At 51.5% G+C, this 24,847-nt stretch overlaps 1 protein-coding gene across 2 annotated transcripts in view; it reads left to right on the plus strand.

Moving 5' to 3' along the window:
* Window positions 1–24,847, plus strand: part of VWF (von Willebrand factor) — a 172,054-nt gene that overhangs the window by 41,861 nt on the left and 105,346 nt on the right. For both annotated transcript variants that reach the window (XM_025401752.1, XM_025401750.1), the window contains exons 8-16: window positions 1,463–1,585; window positions 2,757–2,868; window positions 3,854–3,900; window positions 12,006–12,142; window positions 12,895–13,033; window positions 14,220–14,320; window positions 19,168–19,363; window positions 20,162–20,377; window positions 24,440–24,680. In XM_025401752.1, the coding sequence (XP_025257537.1) occupies window positions 1,463–1,585; window positions 2,757–2,868; window positions 3,854–3,900; window positions 12,006–12,142; window positions 12,895–13,033; window positions 14,220–14,320; window positions 19,168–19,363; window positions 20,162–20,377; window positions 24,440–24,680 (1,312 nt within the window). The remainder of the gene's footprint in view (window positions 1–1,462; window positions 1,586–2,756; window positions 2,869–3,853; window positions 3,901–12,005; window positions 12,143–12,894; window positions 13,034–14,219; window positions 14,321–19,167; window positions 19,364–20,161; window positions 20,378–24,439; window positions 24,681–24,847) is intronic.

Raw genomic sequence — 24,847 nt, forward strand, 5'->3', positions numbered from 1 at the left:
TGGGGCTGTGTCACATCTGTGCGGCTTTACACATCCAGCTAGCTAGTGACTGCAAAGCCACGTGTCCCGGACCCGTTTCCTGAATGGCTCCTGCCCTCTGTCAAACGGCCTTCCTAAAGCCCCATGTCCTGCCCCTGCCTCCGTCCTGCCCCCGCGCCTCCCCTGGCGCCCCCTGATTTCCCTCACTTCCCTCAGGAAATCCGACCCCTGCACTCACACAGTGTTCTCTGCTTCCCACCAAGATCTTGGCAGTTGCAGTTTCGGTTTTGTCTTCACCCCCTGCCTGCCTGAATTGATGAGCAGAGCGCTGGCCTGCCTGTCCGTGTGTGGTGATCTTTGAGACAGTAGAAAGCCTTGATTAAGTTCTTCTTTTATATCAGCCGCCTCTCCTGCAGGCTGATGACCGCCGTCCCTCCTCGTGGTGCTGTGTGTTTCATCTTCCAGTCTCAGTGGGTCCCTAGTTATGGTCACTGTCCCCGAATTATTAAGTAGGGATTTCTGAGGTCACCTTACAAGAAGTCTCCTCTTTCCCCAGCCCTTACAGTGATGAAAGCCATGCAGATGGGCGCGCAGTCTGCGATGGTTCCACAGATGAGACAGAGGAGCTGGCCACATATTTAGACTGCACACATGTATCTCAGTGTGTGGCAAATAGCTGCTGAATTAGAACTTTCCACCTGCCGTGGGGGTGTGAGGAAGGAGGATGCTAGCAGCAGGTTTCTCCTCTGTAAAGCTGAGTGGCTGGTTTTTTTTTTCGGTCTGTGAATGTAGGGTAGGGGAGATACTTGATGTATCTTGGAAAAGGTTGAGGGGCAATAGTTTGGTGTCAGAAAGCCTGGAAAGGAGTGCTTATGTGTTCTGGCCTTTCAGCCTGAGCATCAGTCAGCTACAAGGTAGAGGAAGGAGGAGAGCCTGTCCTTGCCGTGAGGAGCTGGTTCCAGTGGGAAGAACAGAGTGCTTAGGTGATATCTGTGAAGGTAGCCTTGCGGCAGAGTGGAAATAAATATGGAATGAGTGTCACCAGTGCCCTGTGCTGGGTGGGGCGTTTGATTGGGGCCAATTTCATGGGGAAAAGGAGGAGGGATGGGATAGAGGGGACCATGGCTCCTTGCTTGGTCCTAGGAGGCCACTCTTTTTGAGCCTAGAGGAGTTTGGTGTCACTCTGAAAGGGTTTTAGGTGAAGGGGAGCAAAAGAATGCCCAGTTGTTCGTGGAGAGCAGATGACCACAAGGGGAAGGGTAGGGGTCCTGGGTGCCCCCGATGGGTCTTAGTAAGGGCTTCACAAGATGGAAGATGTTCATCTAAGGGAGGGGTGGCCTCAGAGGGGCACGTGGTGGCCCTGGAAGCCTGAAGACAGGGGGAGCAGTCAGTGGGCGCAAGAGGGTCAGGCTGCGGCGTGACTGGTAAGATGATGCACCGGTGGGACCTGCTCTAGGCAGACGCCTTCGATGTTCCTTTTCAGGCCCAGTGTGCCCTGCGGGTATGGAGTATAAGCAGTGTGTGTCCCCTTGTGCCAGGACCTGCCAGAGCCTGCACATCAATGAAGTATGTCAGGAGCGATGCGTGGATGGCTGCAGCTGCCCTGGTAATGAACTTCCCATTTTATTTACAAATTGGAGACCTTGCCAGCACCCTTGGCTTTGGGAAGCGAGATGAAGGACACTTGTGTTTGCTCTCCGTTGCTGAAATCAGACGACTTTTATTAAGCTTTTAAATGTCCAGCGTGATCAGGATTGAGCTGGGCTTTTTAATGTCCGTTGTCCTGTTGTACTGTATCCATGAACGCAGTTGTGTTTCGGGAAATTGGAGGGTGGCCTGGGCCCCAACAGTGGCTTTGTTTGGGGAACTCGTGGCCCATCTGAACTGCAGTTGCTTTCTCAATCAGCTGTGTCAGGGAACCGATCTGGGAAAAAGATCTCCTGGGCGTGCCGTGTGAGCCCAGCTGAAAAAGGGCTCTGTGCTAAAGTCTTGTCAGGGGAGGCTTGGTGGGCTTTAGGGAAAACCCCTGTTTAATTACTGAGAGCAAGGCTGGACGCCGTGGCTCACGCCTGTAATCCCAGCACTTTGAAAAGCCAAGATGGGCAGATCACTTGAGTTCAGGAGTTGGAGACCAGCCTGGCAACATGGTGAAACCCTGTCTCCACTAAAAATACAAAAATTAGCTGGGGGTGGTGGTGTGCACCTGTAATTCCAGCTGCTTGGGAAATTGAGGCAGGAGAATCACTTGAACCCAGGTGGCGAAAGTTGCTGTGAGCCGAGGTCACACCACTGCACTCCAGCCTGGGTGACAGAGCGAGACTGTCTTAAAAAAAAAAAAAAAAAAAAAAAAAATTATTGAGAGTGAAGTCCTGTGTGTTTCAACTCGACTTCTCTCACTGGAAGAACTTGAACAAAACTGTTGACTCCCTTCATCTGCGGAATGGTGATGAGTATCTTCCCCATCTCACGTTGCGTTAATGTGTAAGGGAAGCAGCACACACATTCTCTAGCTTCCTGGAAGAAGCCCTAAGCCCAGACTTGTGCCTCCCCTACTGGATGACCTGGAACGAAATTCTTCCTCTCATTTCTTCATCTGTAGTATGGAGATGAGGAATTTCCCTTCCTTATATTGCATTGTGTGAAAGATAAACACCACAGAACAAGTTCTTTGAGCTTCCTGGAGGAAGCCCAACCATCGCCCCTGGGGATTCTATAGTTGTGGGATGAGTGAGGCAGTGACAATGTTGAGGTCTTTGTCTCGCTGCCTTTGACCCCAGAGGGACAGCTCCTCGATGAAGGCCTCTGCGTGGAGAGCACTGAGTGTCCCTGCATGCATTCCGGAAAGCGCTACCCTCCCGGCGCCTCCCTCTCTCGAGACTGCAACACCTGGTAATGGGGGCTGCGCCGCGTGCTCTGGGAGACCTGCCCAGGGGACTGGGGAGGGGAGCTGGGTCAGCAGGAGTGGTGGCAGGTGGAAAAGAACCTGGGCCGCGCCAAGAAAGAAGAGACTGAGTTGGAGGCTACTGGTGGGGGCTAGGGACAGGTTGTGGCAGGCAATGATGGGGAGCAAAGAGTGTATTACAGATAAATAAGCCTTGAAGACGGGGAGGTCGGGAAGGGCAGGATCCTTCACACGCAGACAACATCTCTAGCTGTCCCTCCAAACTGCTTTCGTAAATGATCCTCTCCCCCTGGAGGAGGGCTGTATCACTAAGCAGCACGTAGGTCCTTCTCTCCTTGAAGTCTCTCATCTGCCAGGTCGTAGGGAGTTGCAGTGGCCAGTGGAAACTCACACCAGTCTGCCCTCCCTTGGTCCTTGCAGTAGGCCAGGCCCAGCCTGGCTTCTGTCATCTCAAGAAGCACCCCTGGATGTCACCTCTGGCTGGCTTTGCCAGTCCCCTGCGCAGCAGGGACAACAATTCGTTTGGTCCCCAGGCCTCCTCCCTTTGCTGCCTTTCCGCTCATAGCAGCCTTCTGTGTTCGCTGAGTCTCCCCAGGTTTTCAGTCGGCCACCGCCCACCACACTTCTGGGCTGGGAACTACCCATTTCCATATCGCTGTCTTGCGCTCTGCCACTCACTGTGTGTGGGGCAGGAATTTGACCTCTTGGTATCTGAGTAGATTTTCAGGGGCATCAGGTAGTTTTTCTTTTTCTGTCGGGATTTCTTTCCCTGGGTAATATCTCTAATTTCCTTTGTGGCCAAAACTGTGTCCTGTACAATTTTAACCCTATGAAGATTCTGCTAGCACCAGCTCCTTTCTTCTCCCGCATCCCTTCGTTTGGGGACTGTGATAACTACCATGAGTTCTAAATCCGTTTGCATACCCTTGTGTTTGCAGAACCACCAATGACCTGTGCTTTTCTCCCCGACAGCATTTGCCGAAACAGCCAGTGGATCTGCAGCAATGAAGAATGTCCAGGTAGGCGACCTGCCGCTCATTCCCTTCCTCCTCCTCTGAATGGGGAGGCTTCTCCTCCTCTCTTAGCAGACAGGGAGGGCCACACATCAAGGCAGCGAGAAGTTGCCCTTTCTGCACAGGTTGGCTGCAACCACATGACGCCAGCTCTGGTTTCAGGTACCAGCTGTGCTAACCCATTCACAAGCCAGAGGTGGGAGCCCTGCAACAGCTGAAAGGGGAGAACACACCTGTGTTCAGGTGTTACTGTCTGTTCTTATTTTCTGTTTGCTGAAAGGATTAAGGTTGATGAGCTGTAAGGCCTTGTATGGTCATGATTGACTTGACTAAAGAGGATACAAATTCTTTGGAAAATTAAGGGGTAGAAGGGCCTGGTAATTCTTTTGAAGGGACAGTTCTAATGGAATTTCCCAAAATGACTAACATGAAGACCATGGCGTGGTCCAAGAGCTAGGAAAACCAGGTCACCAAATGATTCCTGCCATCCTGTCCCTGCCCTGGAAAATCTGCTTAGGAAAAATTACTGAGCAGTCTCTGCCATTCGCTTTCTCCTCTGTTTGGCCCCAACTCTATTCTATTTACTGCAAACCTTGCCCATTCAGAGCTCCCTTCTGCCCCACCTTCCAATGACCTCGGACCTTGCCCTCTGTGGTCACTCACGTGGTGTTTTCTGTGCGCTGGCCGCTGCACTAAACATTTTCCAGTTACAACCTGTGAGGCAGGTGCAATTTATTCTCACGAAAGCAGAAACAGACCTAGAGAGGTTAAATGACTTGCCCAAAGTCACACAGCTGCTATGAGGCAGAGCCAGGGCTTGAACTCTTAATTGCCTGACTTCTTACTTTTTCCCTTTCCTTTCTTTTCCTTCCTAGTCCTAACCTTCGGTGGCCTGAAGTGGGTTGAGCTTGGATACCTGGGATTGTATTTAGGGTCTGTGAATTAAAGGCTTTAGGATAACTCAGGACCTTATCCAGTGCCCTGTACACTGGGAAAATTCTGGAACTAGATGTGGGCTAGATCAGTTAGTCTAGCAAAGAGATGGCCACCCAGCCAGGTTATCTTTTGTGTAACCCTTGAAGAAAGCACGAAGGAGAAAGGATTGCTCTTGAAAGTGGTGTCTGTGCTCCATTGAACATAATTACGCCATGTCAAAGACTGAAGGAGCTCTTTGGAAAACATGTGAGTTGCTGCAATTAACTTTTGAAAACACTTAACATCTAAATAAGTACTCATTGTATGAGATCTATGAGCCACAGTGGGTGGAATTAGGAATTGAGTTTATCGTGTGTGTGTTTTTAGATGTTTGTAACCACCAGATTGGGAAGTCTTAACAACTACTTACTGTAGGATGGGTCTTCCATCCATCCTTCCAACTGTCCATTCATCCAAGTACTATTGGAACACCCACTGTGTACATGATGTATGTTTTCTGGGACAGACAATATAATCCTCTAGTCTTCAGTTCAAAATCTGGAAGATGACTTTGCTGAGGATGTAAGACATTATCTTGATGTCTTGATGAAAAGATAAACAGTTTCAATTCTGTCTACTAAGTGGTTTGATATTTTGTCAACAAAACCACTACGCTCTTCTCTGCATTCTCAAAGCCTTGGCTGTGACCATCTTTTTCTAGTTTGGGAGTTTGTTGATCATTGCTTCCTGGTCCATGTGCACCCACGCACACGAGCACATTTCCACACCCTGCCATGACTCAGCAGGCAGTGGGGCTGTCTGATGCTCCCCGTGTGATGACTGCAGATAGAGCTTCAGATGGGAAGAATGGGCAGTATGGTTCTGGAGGGGATATGCTGGGCTCTGCTTGTAAAGTGAGGAGCAGACCAGAGCTGCTCTGCAGCCCCTGGAGGAGTGGACATTGTGCATCTTAGAAATAGAGACCTGGGGCCAGTTGCGGTAGCTTCTGCCTGTAATCCCAGCACTTTGGGAGGCCAAGGCAGGAGGATCACTTGAGGCCAGGAGTTCAACACCAGCCTGGCCAACACAGTGAAACCCCGGCTCTACTAAAATTACAAAAATTAGCTGGGTGTGGTGGTGCATGTCTGTAATCTCAGCTACTTGGGAGGCTGAGGCAGGAGAATTTCTTGAACCTGGGAGGCGGAGGTTGCAGTGAGCTGAGATCTCACCACTGCACTCCAGCCTGGGTGACAGAGTGAGACTCCATCTCAAAAAAAAAAAAAAAAAAAAAAAAAACCCCATAAAAACACCTGGATTTTCATTTTCTGGAATAAGATGAGAGTGTGTTAGTTATCTATTGCTGTGTAACAAATTATCCCCAAATGTAGCACCTTAAAACAACAAATGTTATCTTACAGTTTCTGTACCTCAGGAATCTGGGTATGGCTTAGCTGGGTGCCTCTGGCCCCAAGATCTCTTATAAGGTTGCAGTCAAGCCATTGACTGGGGCTGTGGTCTTACCTGAGGTCTTGATGGAGGGTGGGGGTAAAGGGGATGCTTTGAAGCTCACTCATGTGCTGCTGGTGGCAGGCATTGCTTTCTCACCATGTGGATCCTCCCTGGGGCCTCCTTGTGACGTGACAGCTGGTTTCTGTGGGCAGAATTGTTTCAGAGTGAGTAACGGAGCAGTGGAGACAGAAGCCACAGTCTTCTAAAAACCTAGTCTCTGAAGTGACATCCTCTCACTGCTGCTGTATTATCGTCACTAGAAACAAGTCAACACATCCAGTCTACATTCAGGGAGGGGAGAGGTTACACAAAGACACTAATCCAGGAGGAGATGCGTCCCTGGGGGCTATCGTGGAGGCTGTGCAGTGCAGTGTTTATGGGTAGTGGGAGAGGGAAGACAGGGCCCAGGAGAGCAGCCGTCTGGACTGGAGAGGGGCTGGGTTTTGCATGATGCTCCTAGACCTTCATTGTTCTCTGCATATCCCTGCTTACTGGTTAGGATGTAGGGCAGCCTTAGGGACAGCTGTGGCTTCCCCATAGCCTGCAGACTTCCCTTTCTGTAACCTTGAGCCTCCTTTTCCTTCCTCTGCAAAACAAACTGTGTGGGGAAGCTCTGCTAATTTAGTTCCCATTGAAAGGAGCATGTCTGTTCATAGGGACTATTCTTCAGATGAAAACAACTCATGCTATAGGATCTCAAACTCCTAGTGCAAGTATGTGGAAGGGACTTTTATCCAGCTGGGAAAGGGTAAGTGGAAGAATTTTCATTTGTGTCCCAAACCCTGTGGGACTGTAAATGTGGCCAAGAATGGAGGCTGGGAGCGCAGGCTCTGGACTCGGGCAACCTGGTTGGAATTCCAATTCCGTCTCTTAGGAGCTGGGTGACTTTTGCCAAGTTATTAATGATTTGCAGCCTCAGTTTCCTAATCTGTAAAGTAGGGCTCGTGACAGCAACCTCATCCCATGGCTCTTGTGAGGCTAACACACAGCAAGTACTCAACAAACGTGGGCCGTTACCATCTTCACAGAGCTCACAGGAAGCTGTTTCATTAAGTAGAGTCAGAGAAGGACTAAGACACAGGGGAAAGCCCAAAGGAGCCTGGAATGGGGAGGAGTGGTGTGTGTTTTGGGGGGTGGCTGGGCCAGTGGGGCAGGAGGGAGGTCTGGCCTCCCTGGAGAGGCTGGTGGACTTGTCCTGGACAGCTGGAAGGGGAGGCCTTGCAGTTACTTGTTGCTTGTTTGGTTCAAGATAATTGCTGATGGGTTCTAACACAGCCCTAATAATTTGACCTTGGGAATCAACGTCAGTTTGTTCTGAAGCCTCCAGGGAGGAAGATAAACCCCACACCCCAGGCTAACAGAGACAGCGATGCATTATCGGAGCAGATGCCTCTTACATAGGAAGATGCGTTCTGAGGGCCCTGTGCTTTCCTGGGGGTTCTGACTTCTCGAGTTCACAGAAAATCTCCAGTGGCCTGTTCACTCCTGATGGGGTTTCTGGAGTGCCGTCAGACCCCTTGCAGCCGGGCCAGGGCATCATGTTTCATAGACAAGGCTTTCCTCCCCCTGGTCTCTATGTTCAGAGACCCAGTTGTCCCTGTGCTCCTTGGTAAGTGCCCAGGATTAGAATGACATCAGGCATATGAGAAACTGTAGGAGCCAACCCTTGAGGCAGTTTTAGGTGGTATCAAGGGCTTTGAGCTCTGTAGCCAGATAGACTGCCCGTGTTTAGATCCCTGTTTGGCTTCTTTGGGAACTTGGATGAGTTGAACTTCTCTATGCTTCAGTTTCCTCATCTGTAAACTGCGGATAATGAGCACTTTATAGGAGCAATCATTGAGATGGTTTCTACACAGCAGTTGGAAATGCATCTTATGCCAGGCACGGTGGCTCACGCCTGTAATCCCAGGCCTTTGGGAGGCTGAGTGGGCAGATCGCTTGAGCCCACGAGTTGAAGACGAGCCTGGGCAACATGTTGAAACCCCATGGCTACAAAAAATACAAACATTAGCTAGGCATAGTGGTGTGTGCCTGTAGTCCCAGAGGCTTGAGAGGCTGAGATGGAAGGATCGCTTGAGCCTGGGAGACCGAGGCTGCAGTGAGCTGTGATGGCATCACTGCACTCCAGCAGTGATCCTGTCTCTCACACACACACACACACACACACACGAAAAAGAAAAAAAGTGCATCTTGGGCCAGGTGCAGCAGCTCATGCCTGTAATCCCAGCACTTTGGGAGGCCAAGGCAGGTGGATCATTTGAGGTCAGGAGTTTGAGACCAACCTGGCCAATGGTGAAACCCTGTCTATACTAAAAACCAAAAAACCCACAGAAATGAGCCGGGCATGGTGGCACATGCCTGGAATCTCAGCTGCTCAGGAAGTGGAGGCAGGAGAATCACGAGAGCCCCCGAGACAGGCTTCAGTGAGCCGAGATGGCGCCACTGCACTCCATCCTGGGCGACAGGGTGAGACTCTGTCTCAGGAAAAAAAAAAAAAATGCATCTTGCACATTTGGTAGAGATGATGTTGCAGGCTTTGGTGACAATTTGCGTCTGGCAGAAGTCTGAGTTGCTTTGCTAAAGGCCTGTGGGTTGTCATTTTCTGCAGGGAAGGCTTTGGGAGGTAGAGGGTTGTGGGGCCAGGGAAACCAATGGCCCGAGCAGAGCAGCCACATCCAGGGCTCACTGCTGCACACCAGAGGGTTTGTTTAGAAGAGGTAATGTGCTTCCATCAGATTCCGTTTCGTTTTTCATGAGGGAGGATCTTTATTCACATAGAGGTGGATCTGCTTTAACTTCTGGATGTGGTTTTTTTTTTTTTTTTTTTCTTAGAGAGTTTCACTCAGTAGCCCACGCTGGAGTGCAGTGGCGTGATCTCAGCTCACTGCTAATCTCTGCTTCCTGGATTCAAGCAATTCTCCTGCCTTAGGCTCTAGAGTAGCTGGGATTACAGGCATCTGCCACCACACCTGGCTAATTTTTTGTATTTTTAGTAGAGATGGGATTTCACCCTGTTGGCCAGGCTGGTCTCGAACTCCTGACTTTGGGTGCTCCTCCCACCTCGGCCTCCCAAAGTGCTGGGATTATAGGCATGAGCCACGACGCCCAGCCTGGATGGGATGTTCTTTTTTTTTTAGTGCTATGTTAGGAATCACCTGCCTTTCATTCATTCACCAAACTTCTAGTGCCCATCTCCATCTAGTGGTGGGCCCGCTGTTCGACGGGGACTGCCTGTTGCTGACTAATGGGGAATATCCTAGTGTCCCATCCTGGGCAGAGGATGGGTGAGCGTGTTCACATGGCCCATGGTTCTGGCTGACGTTCTAGCTCCCGTGGCCAACTGCTACCTGGCAGCTCACCCACCCATTTTCCTGTGTTTGTGGCTGTGTTCCTCAGTTGTACCGAGGAGATAAGCTAAATAATAATATTTAGACTTCTGATTTGTGAGAAACTTGAGAACACAAGTCAGTGAAGGTCAGAGAAGGAAATCATGAGAGGATTAGATGCTGGCCCTGAAAGTTTTCCTTTCAAATATTTGCACATTTCTCATTGACCCTTCTTTTCCTGGGTATTGTTAAAGAAGACAGAAGTCCACTTTCTTGTTTAGATAAGAGTGCACTTGAGAAAACAGAGAAGCCTGGGGGAAGAATTCCCACCCATTTTTACTGCACCGGAGTGAAGACATTTGACACAAATGACCATATTACTGTGTTTGTAGAATAATTTCTGAAAAAAGGTCAGTTCAGAAAGGCTTTCCTGAGACCTCACTGAACTTGAAATTCCAGCACATCCAGAATGGGCTGGGATGATCCTGGCCCCTATCTTGTGGCCTGTTCTGCTCTGTCCTCCACAAACAGTCACCCCTCACTCTCACACTTCTCGAGGAGGCAGTGGAGAAGGTGGGTCATGCTGACTGGAGTGATCTGAGGCCTCTCCACTTTCTCCTAATTTCCTCTGAGCTACATGTGCCCTCCTGACCCATGCTGTCCTGGAAGGGATCCGCTGCCCTGGGGACCAGGCAGAGGGACGCGTACATCCCTGGGGCACCTTATGCTTAATCCTGCCTTCACACACACCCCAAAGGCAGGCCCACTCCTGGGTCCAAGTCTGCACAGTCTAGCCTGGCCTCTGGCTGGGCCTGTCAGGGCACATGTGAGCAAGAAGGGCCAGACAGTGCTGGCCTGTGGAGCTTGTCCTTGACAAGCTAGAATCTGTGTCTTTTGGGGCCCCCTTGGCAGTGTGACAGGGCCTAGCATCAGCCCCTGGAGCTGGGCCCACATGGGATGGTCTGTAGGACCCTCTTAATTTGTCTCCGGCACTGGTCTAGCACCTGTTCGCTGAAGGGGGAACTTCAGGTGGAGGCTGAGGTGGCGCTGTAGACAGCCAAGCGTCCGCTGTTTGGAGGGTCTCAGGGGAAGCCCAGTGCACTCTATACGTCCTCATCTTTGCTTCGATCCTTAGAGAAAGGGGCTCACGCACGCACCGTAGAGTGGCTGGGTGGGGAAAGTCGTCCTCCTTACCAAATGGCAACAGTCTCTCTCTATATTTCTTTTTCTGCAGAGTAGGTAGCAAAGATGAGAGCAGGTGGAGGAAATATATAGGGAGGTTGGGAAGGGATCCAGATGCCCTTTCAGCTTTAATGGGTCCATGTTTGGCCCTGAAGGATGGGATTGCCTCAAGCCAGGCAGGTTGAGGGAGAATCACTGGAGACATCGGCAGAGGCCTCCCCATGCCAGGACACCTTCCAGGAGGATGTGTGATCTCAGGTTGGAGGTGCAGTGAGCCAGAAGCATGGGGCCTAGGCTGGGGTGCAGGGGAGGTGGTGTGGGAATTAGGGTGGGGACAAGTTGAGGGCTTTGAGTTGCAGGGTGATGAAGGGGAGTCCTAGTCCCCACCCACAGATGTGTCAGCCTGCGGGAAGCTGGCCCTGCCGAGGTCAGCACTGGCTGGGCGGTGGTGAGATCATGGGCAGATGGCCTCCTGGTTCCCCATTGGCCCTGGATGGAGTGGCAGTGTGGGCTTGCCCCTCTGAGGACACAGAAAGCAATAGCCTTAGAGTCGCCCCTTGGCTGCTGAGGAGGATGGAGTCCCCATTTTCACTGCTGAGCTCTAAGACTCCCGCCTCACCCTCCCACCTCACCCTCCCACCTCATCCTGCCTCTGGGCTGCCGCCTCTGCCCCTTGGCCCCAGGGACTCTCCAAGGGTGGCACTGTGTCCCAGAGCCCCTCCACACTCAGGTTCACAGAACCCTGTGCTATTGGGCAGCCTCTCCTTGGCCAGGCACTCCGCTGGCACCAGTCTGAGGCTGGTGTGGCACTGATGCCAGTGACAAGCAGGGGACACAGGACAGTGAGATGCGAAGGAGGGAAGGCCGCAGGGAGCCTGGAAGCAGGAGCCATGGGTTCCTGCCTGGTTCCATCACTGACTTGAGGGTGGCTCTGTCACCTTCCTTAGTTGCCCGGTCTGTAAAATGAGACCTCGATCTGAATGACCCAGCTCTGACATCTTACGGTTTTAGGAGCAGGAACCAAATTATCTTAGAGCTCGTTACTAGACTGGAGTGGGCAAAGGACGTCCGTGCAGTTTTGGGGAGAGGGTGCCCTGCTTGCATATGCATTCCACCTTGGCCACCCCAGGGGACTTTCCCTCACCTCCTATTCTTCTCCCTTCCTCCGTGTCTCTCCAGGGGAGTGCCTTGTCACGGGTCAATCCCATTTCAAGAGCTTTGACAACAGATACTTCACCTTCAGTGGGATCTGCCAGTACCTGCTGGCCCGGGATTGCCAGGACCACTCCTTCTCCATTGTTATTGAGACCGTCCAGGTGAGTTTTGCCAGCCCGGCGGCTGGTCGGGTGGCAGCCCGAGGTGCTGCATAGCTGCTGGGCTGAGTGGGCAGCCCCTGGAAGGCGTGGACCACTGCTTTCTGTGCACGAGGGAGGTCTCTTCCAGACTTCAGTTAGCCCGTCCTTCATCCAGAAACCCAGCCCATCCCCTCTCTCCCTAGATGCTGGGGGAAGGCATCCTGCCCTGACAGTAATGCCGTCTCAGGGCTGGCTCAGCTCCCCACTCAGGGGAAGCATCCTCCTTGGGTCTAGCCTTTTGCCCCCGTAACTAATCCTCTGATGTTTGGAGCTGGGGGTGGCTGGGGTGGGGGCAAAGAGGGCCTGTCTTCTGCTCTGAACTCTATGGTACGTGCCGTGGGTTCCTTTCTCTAGGGATGGAGGCCAAGATGAGGACGAATAGAGTGCACAGGGCTTCCCCTGGGGATAAAAGTCCCTGATTCTCTTTGGAACAGTAGGTCCGAGGAACACTGTGAAGCAGAGGCCCGTGGTGGTTTATGAAAGACTGGGCCAGGCTGGGAAAAGGTGCGAGTAACGATGCACTTAGCGCCTTCTTGCTGCACAACTCTAGGGGGCCCCATTTACATGGAGTATTCTGGGAGAAGGGAGTTGTAGGCTGTGAGAAGGCCAGAGGCTCTCTGGGGTTGGGGCCTTTCTGTGATTAAGAGGGTCCTGGACTGGGGTGCTGGACAGGCAGAGGGTGCAGCAAAGTCACCCTTGTTCCTTCTCGGTAGTGTGCTGACGACCCTGATGCTGTGTGCACCCGCTCCGTCACCGTCCGGCTGCCTGGCCTGCACAACAGCCTTGTGAAGCTGAAGCATGGGGGAGGAGTTGCCATGGATGGCCAGGACGTCCAGCTCCCCCTCCTGAAAGGTGTGCTTCGTCCTGCTCCATCAGGCCTGGGACTGGCACAGCCCATCCCTTAGCACCCTCCTCCTCAACCCTGGCCACTGTTCTTAAGGACCTGCATGCTGCTTTCATGGGAATGTGATGGAGAGTTATCTTTGGAGGGCAGGGCGGGGTTGCTTGGCATGCATCCCTGCAAGAAAGGAAGGCTTCCTGGAGGAGGAAGACTAGAGAAGGAAACCTATAGATGAAGAGGTTGCTCTAGGCCTGCGACAGAGTGTAGATGGGAAAAGGGAACTGAGGATTATTTGGCTTGAACCAAAGGGGCGAGTTGAGTCTTGGGCAGGTGGTTCTGGTTTGCTCTGGGGTGGGACAGGGGCAGAGGTTGACGCTGAGAGATCGGGAGTGACTGGTGATGTCACACCAGAGGATGCCACTTGGGGCAAGGCCAGGTGACCCTCTGGCCTGTCTTGGAGGTAGCAAAAAACCTACCTGTCCAGTGTCTTCACCCAGGTTACACCGTGTCTGTCAAAGCAAACCTGCTTTTGCATAGTAAAGCTCCCAAACTTCACACTCAAAGTGGCTCCCAGACTCTTCCTCCTTCTCCGCGACTGCTGGCCACTTTGTTGCCCATTATCCTGCATTGCACACAGCGGATGAACTTGGGCTAGTGGGTACCCAGCATGTCCATGGGTGTTAATGCTGTGTGTCTCCTTATGAGCTGTGTTTGTTCCCCCAGGGCAAGGGGTATGCTCCTATATGTCGCCACCTTCCCACAGAAGCAACAATTACTATATTCAGTGTTGTACACAGCATCGCTCAGACATGAGGTGGTGTGCGGTGGCAGAGTGTCCCAGGCACATTCAGGTGTCCTGGTGTCAGTGCTAGAGAGATCGCCTCTGCTCCAGGGCACCCGCCTACAGCCGAGGATGCAGGAGCCTCTGCCTCCCTCCTGTGGCAGTAGAGGGAATGGCAGGTCATAGCCAGGGTGCAGAGGCTTCTTCCTGGGGGACCCTGTTTATCCTGTGTCTACCGTGATCACCCTTCCTCCTGACACCCCCTTAAACCTCATGGCCACCCCAGCCACCCCTGAGTCATTGCTGTTCATTGGTACCGTCCTTTTGAGACACCCCATTTCCCCCCAAATACATCTGCCTGCCACCATCCTGTCCTCTCCCCACCTCTGCCTGAATCCTGTCCTGCTGGCTTCCAGGTGACCTCCGCATCCAGCATTCAGTGACGGCCTCCGTGCGCCTCAGCTACGGGGAGGACCTGCAGATGGACTGGGACGGCCGCGGGAGACTGCTGGTGAAGGTAGGTCCTTTCACGGGGCACTGGCTCCCTGCAGCCAGACCCTTACAAAGTACCCCTTGTGCTCTGGGCAGAATGGCTTTGTGTGGTGGGAGAAGAATTCCTTTCTCCTCATGGCCTACACCCCCAGAGCGAGGAACAGGCCTCTCTTGTTTATGAGGCTTGTGTGTGTTTGCTGGATGCCCCTTCTTGGCCCCAGGGATTCTCCCTGCTGGGCTCTGCTATCCCAAGGGCTTCTAGACTAGGGTGAGCTCTTGTGGGGCTGGGGAGGGGCAGGTTTGCTGTCCAATCTCCCGGCTGAAACAAGCCCGGGAGCAGGCGTGTCTCCCCGGGTGCCCACTGCGGGCAGTAAGGGAAGAGCCAGATTGGCACTCTCAGCTAAGAGAAAGCCAGCCCGTCTGCCCGGGAAAGGTTGCTCAGGAAGCCACCAGATTCTTCCCCTGGGACTCTGCATGTGTGGGCCACTTCCTCTTGTTCTCGGTGCTCCTAGAATCACACCGGATAGCAGTCCATACTTGTCACTGGGCCTTCGTCTGCACTGTTTCTCTGGAAATGACCCTGGCAGGTGGGCAGTGCAAATACTATTACTGCCATTTTATAAATGAGGCAACCAGGGCACAGGAAGTTGAGGGAGGGTCCAGTGCTCCAGAACTTCCAGGGCTAGGATAGACTCCTCTGATCAGACTTCCCACTCTGACCCCCCACCACCCTGTCGTGGCAGAGCGAGAATTAGTTCTGTGCCTCGTGCCTTTCCCATCAGAACAAAAAGTGGTACTCACTTTTTGGTCTTGAATGCCTTTACACTCTTAAAAATTATTGAGGACCCCAAGATCTTGTAGGAGGATTTTGTTTATTGATATTTACCAGATTAGAAATTAAATTAGAGACATTTAAAATACGTATTTATTAACTCATTCAAAAATTATAATAATAAATCCACTACACATTAATATAAACATCACTGTTTTGGGGAAAAATAACTGTTTGCCAGAACAAAAATAAGCAACAAGAATAATACCACTGTTGTACATTTCTGCAAATTTCTTTAATGACTGGCTTAATAGGAGACAGCTGGGTTCTCATATCTACTTCTGCATTTAATCTTTTGCAATATTGCATGTTACGTGGCCTCTGGAAAATTCCACTGTATACTTGTAAGAGAATGAGGAGGGAGGGAAAAGGCAAGTAATGTCTTCATAGTATTATGAAAGTAGTTTTGGTCTCACAGACCCCTTGAAAAGGTCTCAGGGACCCCTGTGGGTCTCAAGACCACACTTTGAGAACGACTGTGCTAGATTATGCCCTGGAGAGGCTCGTCCTGCCTCCTGGTATCCTGTGCTCCGCAGGGTCCTTGCTATAATCCTGGGCGGCGGGGCAGGGTGGGGGGTATCGCCCAGGTGATCCTGGCATCCTTCATTCTTGTGTGGCCATATTCTTTCTCTGTCTTAGAGCTCCTGAGGGAATTTCAAACTACTTTTTTTTTTTTTTCTTTCATGAAAATAAATCTGCAACCACAGACCATAAAGCAGGAAGGTCTGAAAGAGATCCTCTTGTCAACCTCCCATTTCCAGTAGGAAATACAGAGGCATTGTTTCTGAAGCAGGAGTAACTTGCCTTGGGCCTCACGGTCGTTCAGTTACAGGTTGAGGACGAGAACTGGGGTCTCCTGGGTCCTGACCAATCTTGCCTCCTGCACCCCGGTCTTCAAGGGGGTGCTTCACGTTAGCCAGTCCACTTTTTTTTTTTTTTGTTTTGTTTTTTGAGAGAGGGTCTTACTCTGTTGCCCAGGCTGGAGGGCAGTGGCAGGATTTTGGCTCACCACAACCTCTGCCTCCCAGGCTCAAGCAATTCTCCTGCCTCAGCCTCCCGAGTAGCTGAGATTACAGGCGCTCACCACCACACCTAGGTAATTTTCGTATTTTTAGTAGAGATGGGGTTTCACCATGTTGGCCAGGCTGGTCGTGAACTCCTGACCTCAAATGATCCACCTTCCTCAGCCTCCCAAAGTGCTGGGATCACAAGTGTGAGCCACTGTGCCTGGCCAACCAGTCCATTTTCTCAGCATCCTCCCACCTCACAGAGACGGTGCTCTCCACCCATGCACTTTCTTCCCTCGATCAGCAGGGCCGTAACTTCTCATCCTGGGCAGTTGCCCTTCCTGCAGGTTTCTTTGGTCTTTGTCTCTCCCCTGAGAAGAGAGGCCAACTTCTTTCTGTGGGAGGTGACGTAGGGTTATCTTTGGGGGTGGGTTTGTGTCAGCTCTAGCTAACAAGAAGAGGTTTCCTTTGCCAAGATTCAGGACAAGGTCAGATGACCCCATGGCCTATATAACCATCTTTCTGTGTATTTTTTTCCTTTTTCTTTACACAGGTTCCTGGGGCTCATGGAAAGGGACTGTCTTGTGGGTTTTATTATGAAGCAGGAAAGGGGGTGTTTGAGATGGGGCAGGAGGTGGGGAGCCTCAGACTGCTGACCCCAGGGCTTTTGGGGACTGCAGTGTGGAGGCGAGAGCTGGAGAGAGGCCAGCTGGGGCACAGGTGGTGCAAGAGGAGGTGCTACTAGGGGCCCTCTGGTCTCCTTCCCCTGGGTGTGGTGTGCACGCTTTGTCCCTGTGGGGCTGGTGGTCCAGGCAGCAAGGCTCCGCCAGCAGAAATCACGCCGTCTGTGTGCTGTTTCCCTGGCCTGCTAGTTGCCTTGCAGGGCCCAGATCTGCCTTAGGCACAGTGGTGTGGAAAAGACCCTTTCACAGGCTTCATTTAGTCAGAACTGTCACTGAGCAGAGGTTTATTTCAAATAGCAAGTGTCTCTAAGTGTCGCACCCACTCTCCTAACCCTGGCCAAGCTGACCTCCGAGACAAGCCAAGGAGATGGGAGAAGATGTGATTTTAGAGTGGGGCATTGGAGTGATGGCTCGCCTGGTGGGGGTGAATGAAAATGCCTTTGGGGAGTGTCAAAATCTGAGAAAGGAGAGAAAAGATGCTGAGAGGTGGGAAGGGGGAGTGGAGGTGCACCACCAGTTATGATGCCTTGCCCAGGGAGCCCTGACTCTGGGCATTGCATCCCAGCCCCTCAGGAGGAGAACCTAGTTATTCATTTACTTATTCATTGATTTGTTCAATGATTCATTCATTCAACAAACACTTATGAGTATCTGCTGGCACTGCTGTGGGCTGAATGTCTGTGTCCTCTCCAAATTTATATATTGAAATCCTAACCCCCAACGTGATGGTGATAGGAGGTGGGGCCTTTGGGAGGTGATGAAGAATGAGATTTATGCCCTTTTAAAAGACGTTAGAGAGCTAGCTAGCCCCTTCCACCATGTGAGGACACAGCTAGAAGGTGCCATCTATGAACCAGAAAGCAGGGTCCTCACCAGACACTAAATCTGCTGATGCCTTCCTCTTGGACTTCCCAGATTCTAGAATTGTGGGCAATCAGTATCAGTTGTCTATAAGCCACCCAGTCTGTGGTGGTTTGTTATAGCGGCCTGGAAGGGCTAAGACAGGCACCATTCTAGATGCTGAGATTACAGCAGTGAGACAAAACAGACAAAAATCCTTACCTCATTTAGCTTAAGTTCTAATGGAGAGAGACAGACAATAAACAAAGCAAACAAGTAAATCATATTATAGATCGAAAAGTGACATGCTGGGGAAATAAAGCAGAGAAAGGGGCAGGATGTGCCAGGGTTGGGGGAGATTTACATTTTAAGGAGGTGGGAGAAGGCCTAACATGACAACATTTGGTATTTGTCAAGCAAACAAAGAAACATTACTCTGTCCCCTTAACACTGTTTACTTGGGTTCGATTTCTACGGGCCTGGGACCTACTACTGGATTATTAACCCTGCATCTTGTTAGGTTGGAGCTGGAAGCTGAAAAGGGGCTCTAAGAGCTGAGCCTAGTCCCTGAGGGACTCAGAACACAGGGAGGTCGTCCCACTTTGGTAATGACATGCGGAGAGGGAGTCAGGACTCCTGGGTCCCAGCCCCCGCTCCACCTTCAAATCGGGGTCCTCCCCCTAGAAGCCAGCAGATGCTCCCAGCTGTGTGGGGGAAGGGCAGGTTCCACTCTCCTGGTTGTCCCTGAATGTGCACTTTGGGCTCAGAACTTTGTTCAGTTCTGAGAATGGACAATAAACCACATACTGATGGCCTGGAGGTTGAACTCTGCCGCTGCTTTGCCGCTGTCACCCTGGCAGGCTGCCTCAGAGCCCTTGCAGACCCCTACTTCTACCCATCATCACCCCCAGAGTCCTTTTGCTCCTGGCCCTTTCTCTTCAGCGATGCCCAGGGCCTGAGTGATAGGGCAGCAGGTTGGGAGGAGGTGGTGTTAACTGTGAGCTCCTGGAGAGCTTGGACCACACCTGGCAGCCTGCTGGCCGACACGGAGTGACCAATGCGAAGTCTTCCTATATAGAGGGGCCTTGAGTTTGCACGTGACTCTTGGTGGGGTGGGTCAGGTCCACTGGTGTGGATGGCACGGAGGGCAGAGTGCTTCGGGCTTGGTTCAACCTGCCTACTTAACCCTAGCTCCGCCACTACCTCCGCCACTACCTCCCTGACCTTAGGCAAGTCACTTTCTCTCTCTGGGCCTCCCTTCTCCATCCGTAGATGATCTGATGAATTCTAAAACCGCTTGTTGGCAGTACAGGGCTGTGATGATTTGGGAACAGGGATGGAGCTGGTAAATTTTCCCCCCCTTTTGCAGCCTAGGGCTTAGCTGCCTTGTATTAAATTCGTATTTATTGTTCACCGGGGGAACTTTTTTATTAAAACAATCTCATTAGCGAGACAACTCTGCCGCTGCTTTGGCGGCAGCGGCTCCAGAGTGGCCTGGTCTCTCCCGCAGCTGTCCCCTGTCTACGCCGGGAAGACCTGCGGCCTGTGTGGGAATTACAATGGCAACCAGGGCGACGACTTCCTTACCCCCTCTGGGCTGGCGGAGCCCCGCGTGGAGGACTTCGGGAACGCCTGGAAGCTGCACGGGGACTGCCAGGACCTGCAGAAGCAGCACAGCGATCCCTGCGCCCTCAATCCGCGCATGAGTATGTGAACCCGGGGGCAAGACAGGGAACTCGCAGAGCCTCGAGGTCCCCAAATCAGTGCAGTGCGTTCCGGAGGCAGTGCTCCCACTGCGGGGGGCGAGGAAAGGGGTGGGCTTTGTTTTTACCTCAGCTCTTGATCCTCTGAACTGGGCCATTTGCTCTTCAAAGTCCCTTTTTGTTGGGCGCCCTCCACGGGCCAACCCCTAGGAAAGAAAAAAAAGTCTACCGAGGCGGGGAGGATCGCTTGAGGTTAGGAGTTTGAGACCTGTCTGGGCAACGTCGGAAGCCCCTATTTCTATTAAAAATAATTAAAAAAATAAATTTGCCGGGCGTGGTGGGGTGCGCCTGTAATCACAGCTACTTGGGAGCTACGTGGGACGGTTGCATGAACCCAGGAAGTCAAGGCCGCAGTGAGCCAAGATCGCATTTCTGCATTCCACCCTGGGCGGCAGAGCAAGACGTGTCTCTTTAAAAAAAAAAAAAAAATCCGTAGTCTCCCGTCGTTCAACTTTCCCAGTCGTTCAACTTTCCCAGTCGTTCAACTTTCCCAGTCGTTCAACTTTCCCAGTTGTTCAACTTTCCCCAGTCTACTGCAGCAGCAGCAGCTCACAAACTCAGCGTTAGATGATTGTAAGATAAATGGACTGGGAGGTGGGGGTGGCATTTGTAGGTTTCTCTGCGTGACCTTGCAGCCCTCTATTAGCAGCGTTGGGCTATTTCCCGGGGAGTGTTGGCCGGGAAGGCGTGGCACCCCCCACCTCCACGCCACAACCCGGGCTCGCTTCTCTCGCCCCACAGCCAGGTTCTCCGAGGAGGCATGCGCGGTCCTGACGTCCCCCACGTTCGAGGCCTGCCATCGTGCCGTCAGCCCGCTGCCCTACCTGCGGAACTGCCGCTACGACGTGTGCTCCTGCTCCGACGGTCGCGAGTGCCTGTGCGGCGCCCTGGCCAGCTATGCCGCGGCCTGTGCGGGGAGAGGCGTGCGCGTCGCGTGGCGCGAGCCTGGCCGCTGCGGTGCGTGCCCTCCCTGCCCGCCGCCCTCCGGGCCGCCCCCCAAATAGTTTGCATGAACGCGTGCTTTTCGAAGCCCTTTCTGCATTATTTCTTGTGGAAAAAGAGCCTTGGGCATTGTGGCAAACGTGGGTGGGGGAGGGCGACGGTTTATTTTCACCCACCTTTCCCTTCCACTTCCCAGCAGGACAGGCGGTGGGGACCGGCTGATGACTCTGGCCTGTTCCAGGAGGACAAGTTGACTCCCCCTACCTGGAGGCCTAGAACTTGGGGGTCCCTGCCAAGTTTGGGTCTCCTGTGGCTACTGCCACCTAGTGTTCGTTCGGCACACGTAGGGGTCAGGCTGTGGAGCGAGGGAGTCCCAGATCCCACTGGGTCCCTGCATCTCTTGAGTCGGATGAAGGCAATGGGAAATTCACATACAAACCCTTTGCTTATAACTCCAGGCAAACCACCGACGGACAAAATCTCTGGCATTGTGTAAAGCTATGTAAAGGTGAATTATATCACTGTCCCCTGTGGCTTTAGATTCTCACTATGCCCTGTTGGATTCCTGGCACCAGAGTTGGTATCTGCTCCCACTTTCTGGTCCCTTGGGTGACGGGATTGTGCTAACTTTGTTTTTGTTGTTGCTCTGGGGACATTTGCTGCATGCCCAGTGTGGTGGGGCAAGAGTGATGATGTAGAACTCCAAACTTACTGTTAGAGTCATAGATGGAGACTGCTGCCCTACTAGATACCACACTGAGTAAAAGGAGTAGATTCAGGGCAGGGAAAGACCAAGGAAGGCTTTCTGGAGGACGTGTACTTGGCTGCGGTTTTGAAAAGCTGCTTTCTTGGCAGAGAAGACTTGTTTCCAGTGGTAGAATCGTAGTAGGCATAGAAGTGAGGAGTATATTCTGTAAGAATAAGGCATAGTGGATATTCTGTTTTTTAGGGTAAAGTAGATGTTTTTGGAAATTAAAGTGTAGGTGTAGTCCCAGCTACTTGGGAGGTTGAGGCAGGAGGATAGCTTGAGTCTAGCAGTTTAAGGCTGCAGTGAGTTATGATTGCACCACCGCACTCTGACCTGGCCAACAGAGAAAGACCTTGTATGTGTGTGTGTATATATATATGTTTGTGCATATATATGTAAATATAAAGTAGATGGTCCTGATGGAAGAGGAGTTACGAGAAACAGTGACAGGAGTTAGCATCTATATTTGAGGAGCAGTTAGGCATGGAGACCCTAGAAGTGCTTATATTTTGGGTCCAATGAGTCAACTCATGTTTTAAGTTGTAGAAATGTCATATGAAAGAGGAGCAGAGACAATAGTAAGTGCAAAAGGGACAAACACATCATGCAGCAGTTGTGCCCTCCCCATTCCTCCAGCTCTGGGATGTCTGGGAGCCACAGGCTAATGGCTGGGACAACTGGGTCTGGGTCCTTACTGGCAGCTTTCCTGTGAGGTACCAGTTATGTGACCTTGAACCCTTCACGTAACCCCTCTGCACCTCAGTTTCTTCCTTAGCGTTTGCTATTTAGAAATTGGGGAAAGTAATGAGGAATGAATGAGGCGCTGCTTACGAATATTCTTTGCTTGTCCACCAGTGTTAGAAATGACGCTTTATCAGTATGTGGCAGCATCTGTAGGATTTCCTAATTTAGGACATTCTCCCGAAACACTAAGGGTGAACTAAAATATTCTTTAATCTCTCATGAACAGCCATTCTTAACCTCCACTGAACAGAACAGGGGAAACGGGCTGATGCTTCAGTAGTGGGGATAAGATTCAGTTAAAGAATGCCTTGACTTCTGAGGCATTACAATAGGGCAGAAAGGGTGGTAGGAAGGAGCTTTCCCTGGAGACTATTAAGGACAAGAGGGATCTGTCTGTGTTTATGTGACAAGAGACTAGGCTGACCAGATGGCCTTGGGCTGTCCCTTTGCACTCAAGGCAGTTGGGCAAGACTCCTGGGTTCTTGCCCCCATCCTTTCTTGACTTGGAGAAGAGCTCAGGCTCAGCTGTCCCCTCTACCCATACTCCACTTTCTCTTCCAGAGAAATGAACAGAGCTGCCTAAACCAGTGAATCTATTCATAAGAAGAGGTCACACCAATTGGGGACATTGAGGAAGCACGGACTTACCATGTAGCTACTTTGTGGGATGGTGTGAAGAGATTCAGAAGCACATGCATTTTTTTTTTTCTCTTGCAAATTGGTTGTGTTTCCTTTGGGGAGACAGGACCACAGGCTCTCTGAAGGCAAGGACCAAGGCAGGGCTGGCTGTCTCCGCCTCCCTGGGCCTAGTATAGTCCCTGGCTTGCAGTGGATACACAAGAAGTGTCTGCTAAACTGAGATGTGCATTGTTTCTTTGGGGAAGAAGGCTAAAGGAGAAGTTTAATAAGGCTCCAAGCCAGCGCTAGAGATAGCCTATCAGCACAAAGAAAGCTCTCAAGTCTAGCTGCTCTTTAATGCGTAAAATGTGCCCTTGTTGTTGTAGGCTCAGGGGGTTGAAAAACATCTCCAACTTTGTCTAACACATCCCGTCTTAACCTGTGCTCCCTCAGTATTCATCCAGTGACCCAACCTTTTCATTCTTGCAGAGAAAAATCAATGTCTAATAGGATTAAAGAGCCCCTCCCTTCCCAGCTACCTTTAAACACCAAGTCCAGAATGGTGGTAGGAGCAGGAGGCTGCAGGGTGTCTCCAGAGGCCCCCAACTCCATTGCTCAGGCTCATAGCCAAGGTTCTGCCAGTGGGTTTCCGCTGGAGCAATGGATTCGAACAGAGAGGGGAAGGATTCTAATGGTCTCAGAAGAAGCATGCCCAGGGTGAGGTTCTCATTTCTCGGGCAGCAGCTGGTCTGCAATGGGAAGGCATTTTGAAAGGGCAGAATGCTCCCCACATCTTCCCTGTTCTCCCTACCCTGCCCCTAAGGAATTTTGTCACCAGAATGCCAGGGCTTCTTAGGCCTAGGCCTTTCTCTAGAATATACCCCTTCCTTCTTGGGCCCACTGAGCTGGGGCTGTTTCCTTAGCGATGAGAATGATAATTATCAGTGAACACTATTAGCAGTGAGCATTCTCCGCATGCCAGACATTCTTCTAAATGTGTCAGCTCATTCAACCTTCACAAAGACTGGGTGGATATTGTTTTTCCGTCCAGTGATGATACTGCCCAAGGTCACATAGCCAATTAGTGTTGGACCTGGGCGTGAACCCAAGTATTTGGGATACAGAGTCCGTTCCCTTAGTTGCGTTGCCACTTTGCTACACTTCCTCCTGGCTTGTGTCTCTTGCAGTATTTCTCTGTGGGAGGCCAGGGAGGGTGAGGGCTGCGGGCAGATGGTTGTGGCCCCCTTTGCTGGGGTAGGTATGAGTGTCCCTGTTCTTTGGGACCAACATGTTCTCAAAGGGACTGTTTTCTTTCTAGAGAATAATGGTTATGAGCATGAGCTTTACGGCTGCAGAGCTGGGTTCACATCCTGCCTCTGCTGCTTCCTGTGAGGTATACCCCTGACAAGTCACTCAGCCTAAGTTTCTTGAAAGAGGATGGTGAGAGCTAACTCAGCGTGAGACATAGAGCCCATGTAAGAGCAAGGCATTCAGTAGGTGCTCCATAAATGGTACCCATTATTATCATCACGGGGATGCCCTTGCCTGTCACTCCCAGTTCTTTTTATAGTATTCACAGCTTCAAAACCTTCCAGAATTTCTACTACATCCTAGGCTCTGAGAATTCAGAGACGACTAATGCACGTTCCCTGTGGTTGAGAAGAGAAAATATGTGCCCCCATGATTATAATACACATTTGCATGCTGAAAAATACATTTACTCATAGTGGGAAAGGAAGTTGGTGACCATATAGATATAATTGGGGATCACTTGGGGAAAACTGGGTAAAGGGCGCGTGGGATCTTTCTGCATTACTTCTTGATAACTGCATGCAAGTCTACAATTATGTCAATAAAAATTTTTAATTAAACAATTGGGGGTCACAGCTACAAGGGGTGGCAAGTCCTAGAACCATAGTCCTTACTGTCCAAAATTCCCCCTGAGGCCTTACTCCTCTTTCTTCTAGAGCTGAAATGCCCGAAAGGCCAGGTGTACCTGCAGTGCGGGACCCCCTGCAACCTGACCTGCCGCGCGCTCTCTCACCCGGATGAGGAATGCAATGAGGCCTGCCTGGAAGGTTGCTTCTGCCCCCCAGGGCTCTACATGGATGAGATGGGGGACTGCGTACCCAAGGCCCAGTGCCCCTGTTACTATGATGGTGAGATCTTCCAGCCGGAAGACATCTTCTCAGACCATCACACCATGTGGTAAGTGCAGGCAGCAGGGTCAGGGACCTCTGAAACAGCCAGAGCTGGAGAAGAAAATGGGCTTTCAAGTCCTTCACTTCATGCATGGGTAAACTGGGACCCAAGGAAGGAAGTGACTTGTCCAGGATTATACAGCAAGTCAGAAGCAGAGCTGGGATTTGGTCTAG

The sequence above is a fragment of the Theropithecus gelada genome, chromosome 11, assembly GCF_003255815.1.
Source record: "Theropithecus gelada isolate Dixy chromosome 11, Tgel_1.0, whole genome shotgun sequence".
In the NCBI taxonomy this organism is placed as follows: Eukaryota; Metazoa; Chordata; class Mammalia; order Primates; family Cercopithecidae; genus Theropithecus; species Theropithecus gelada.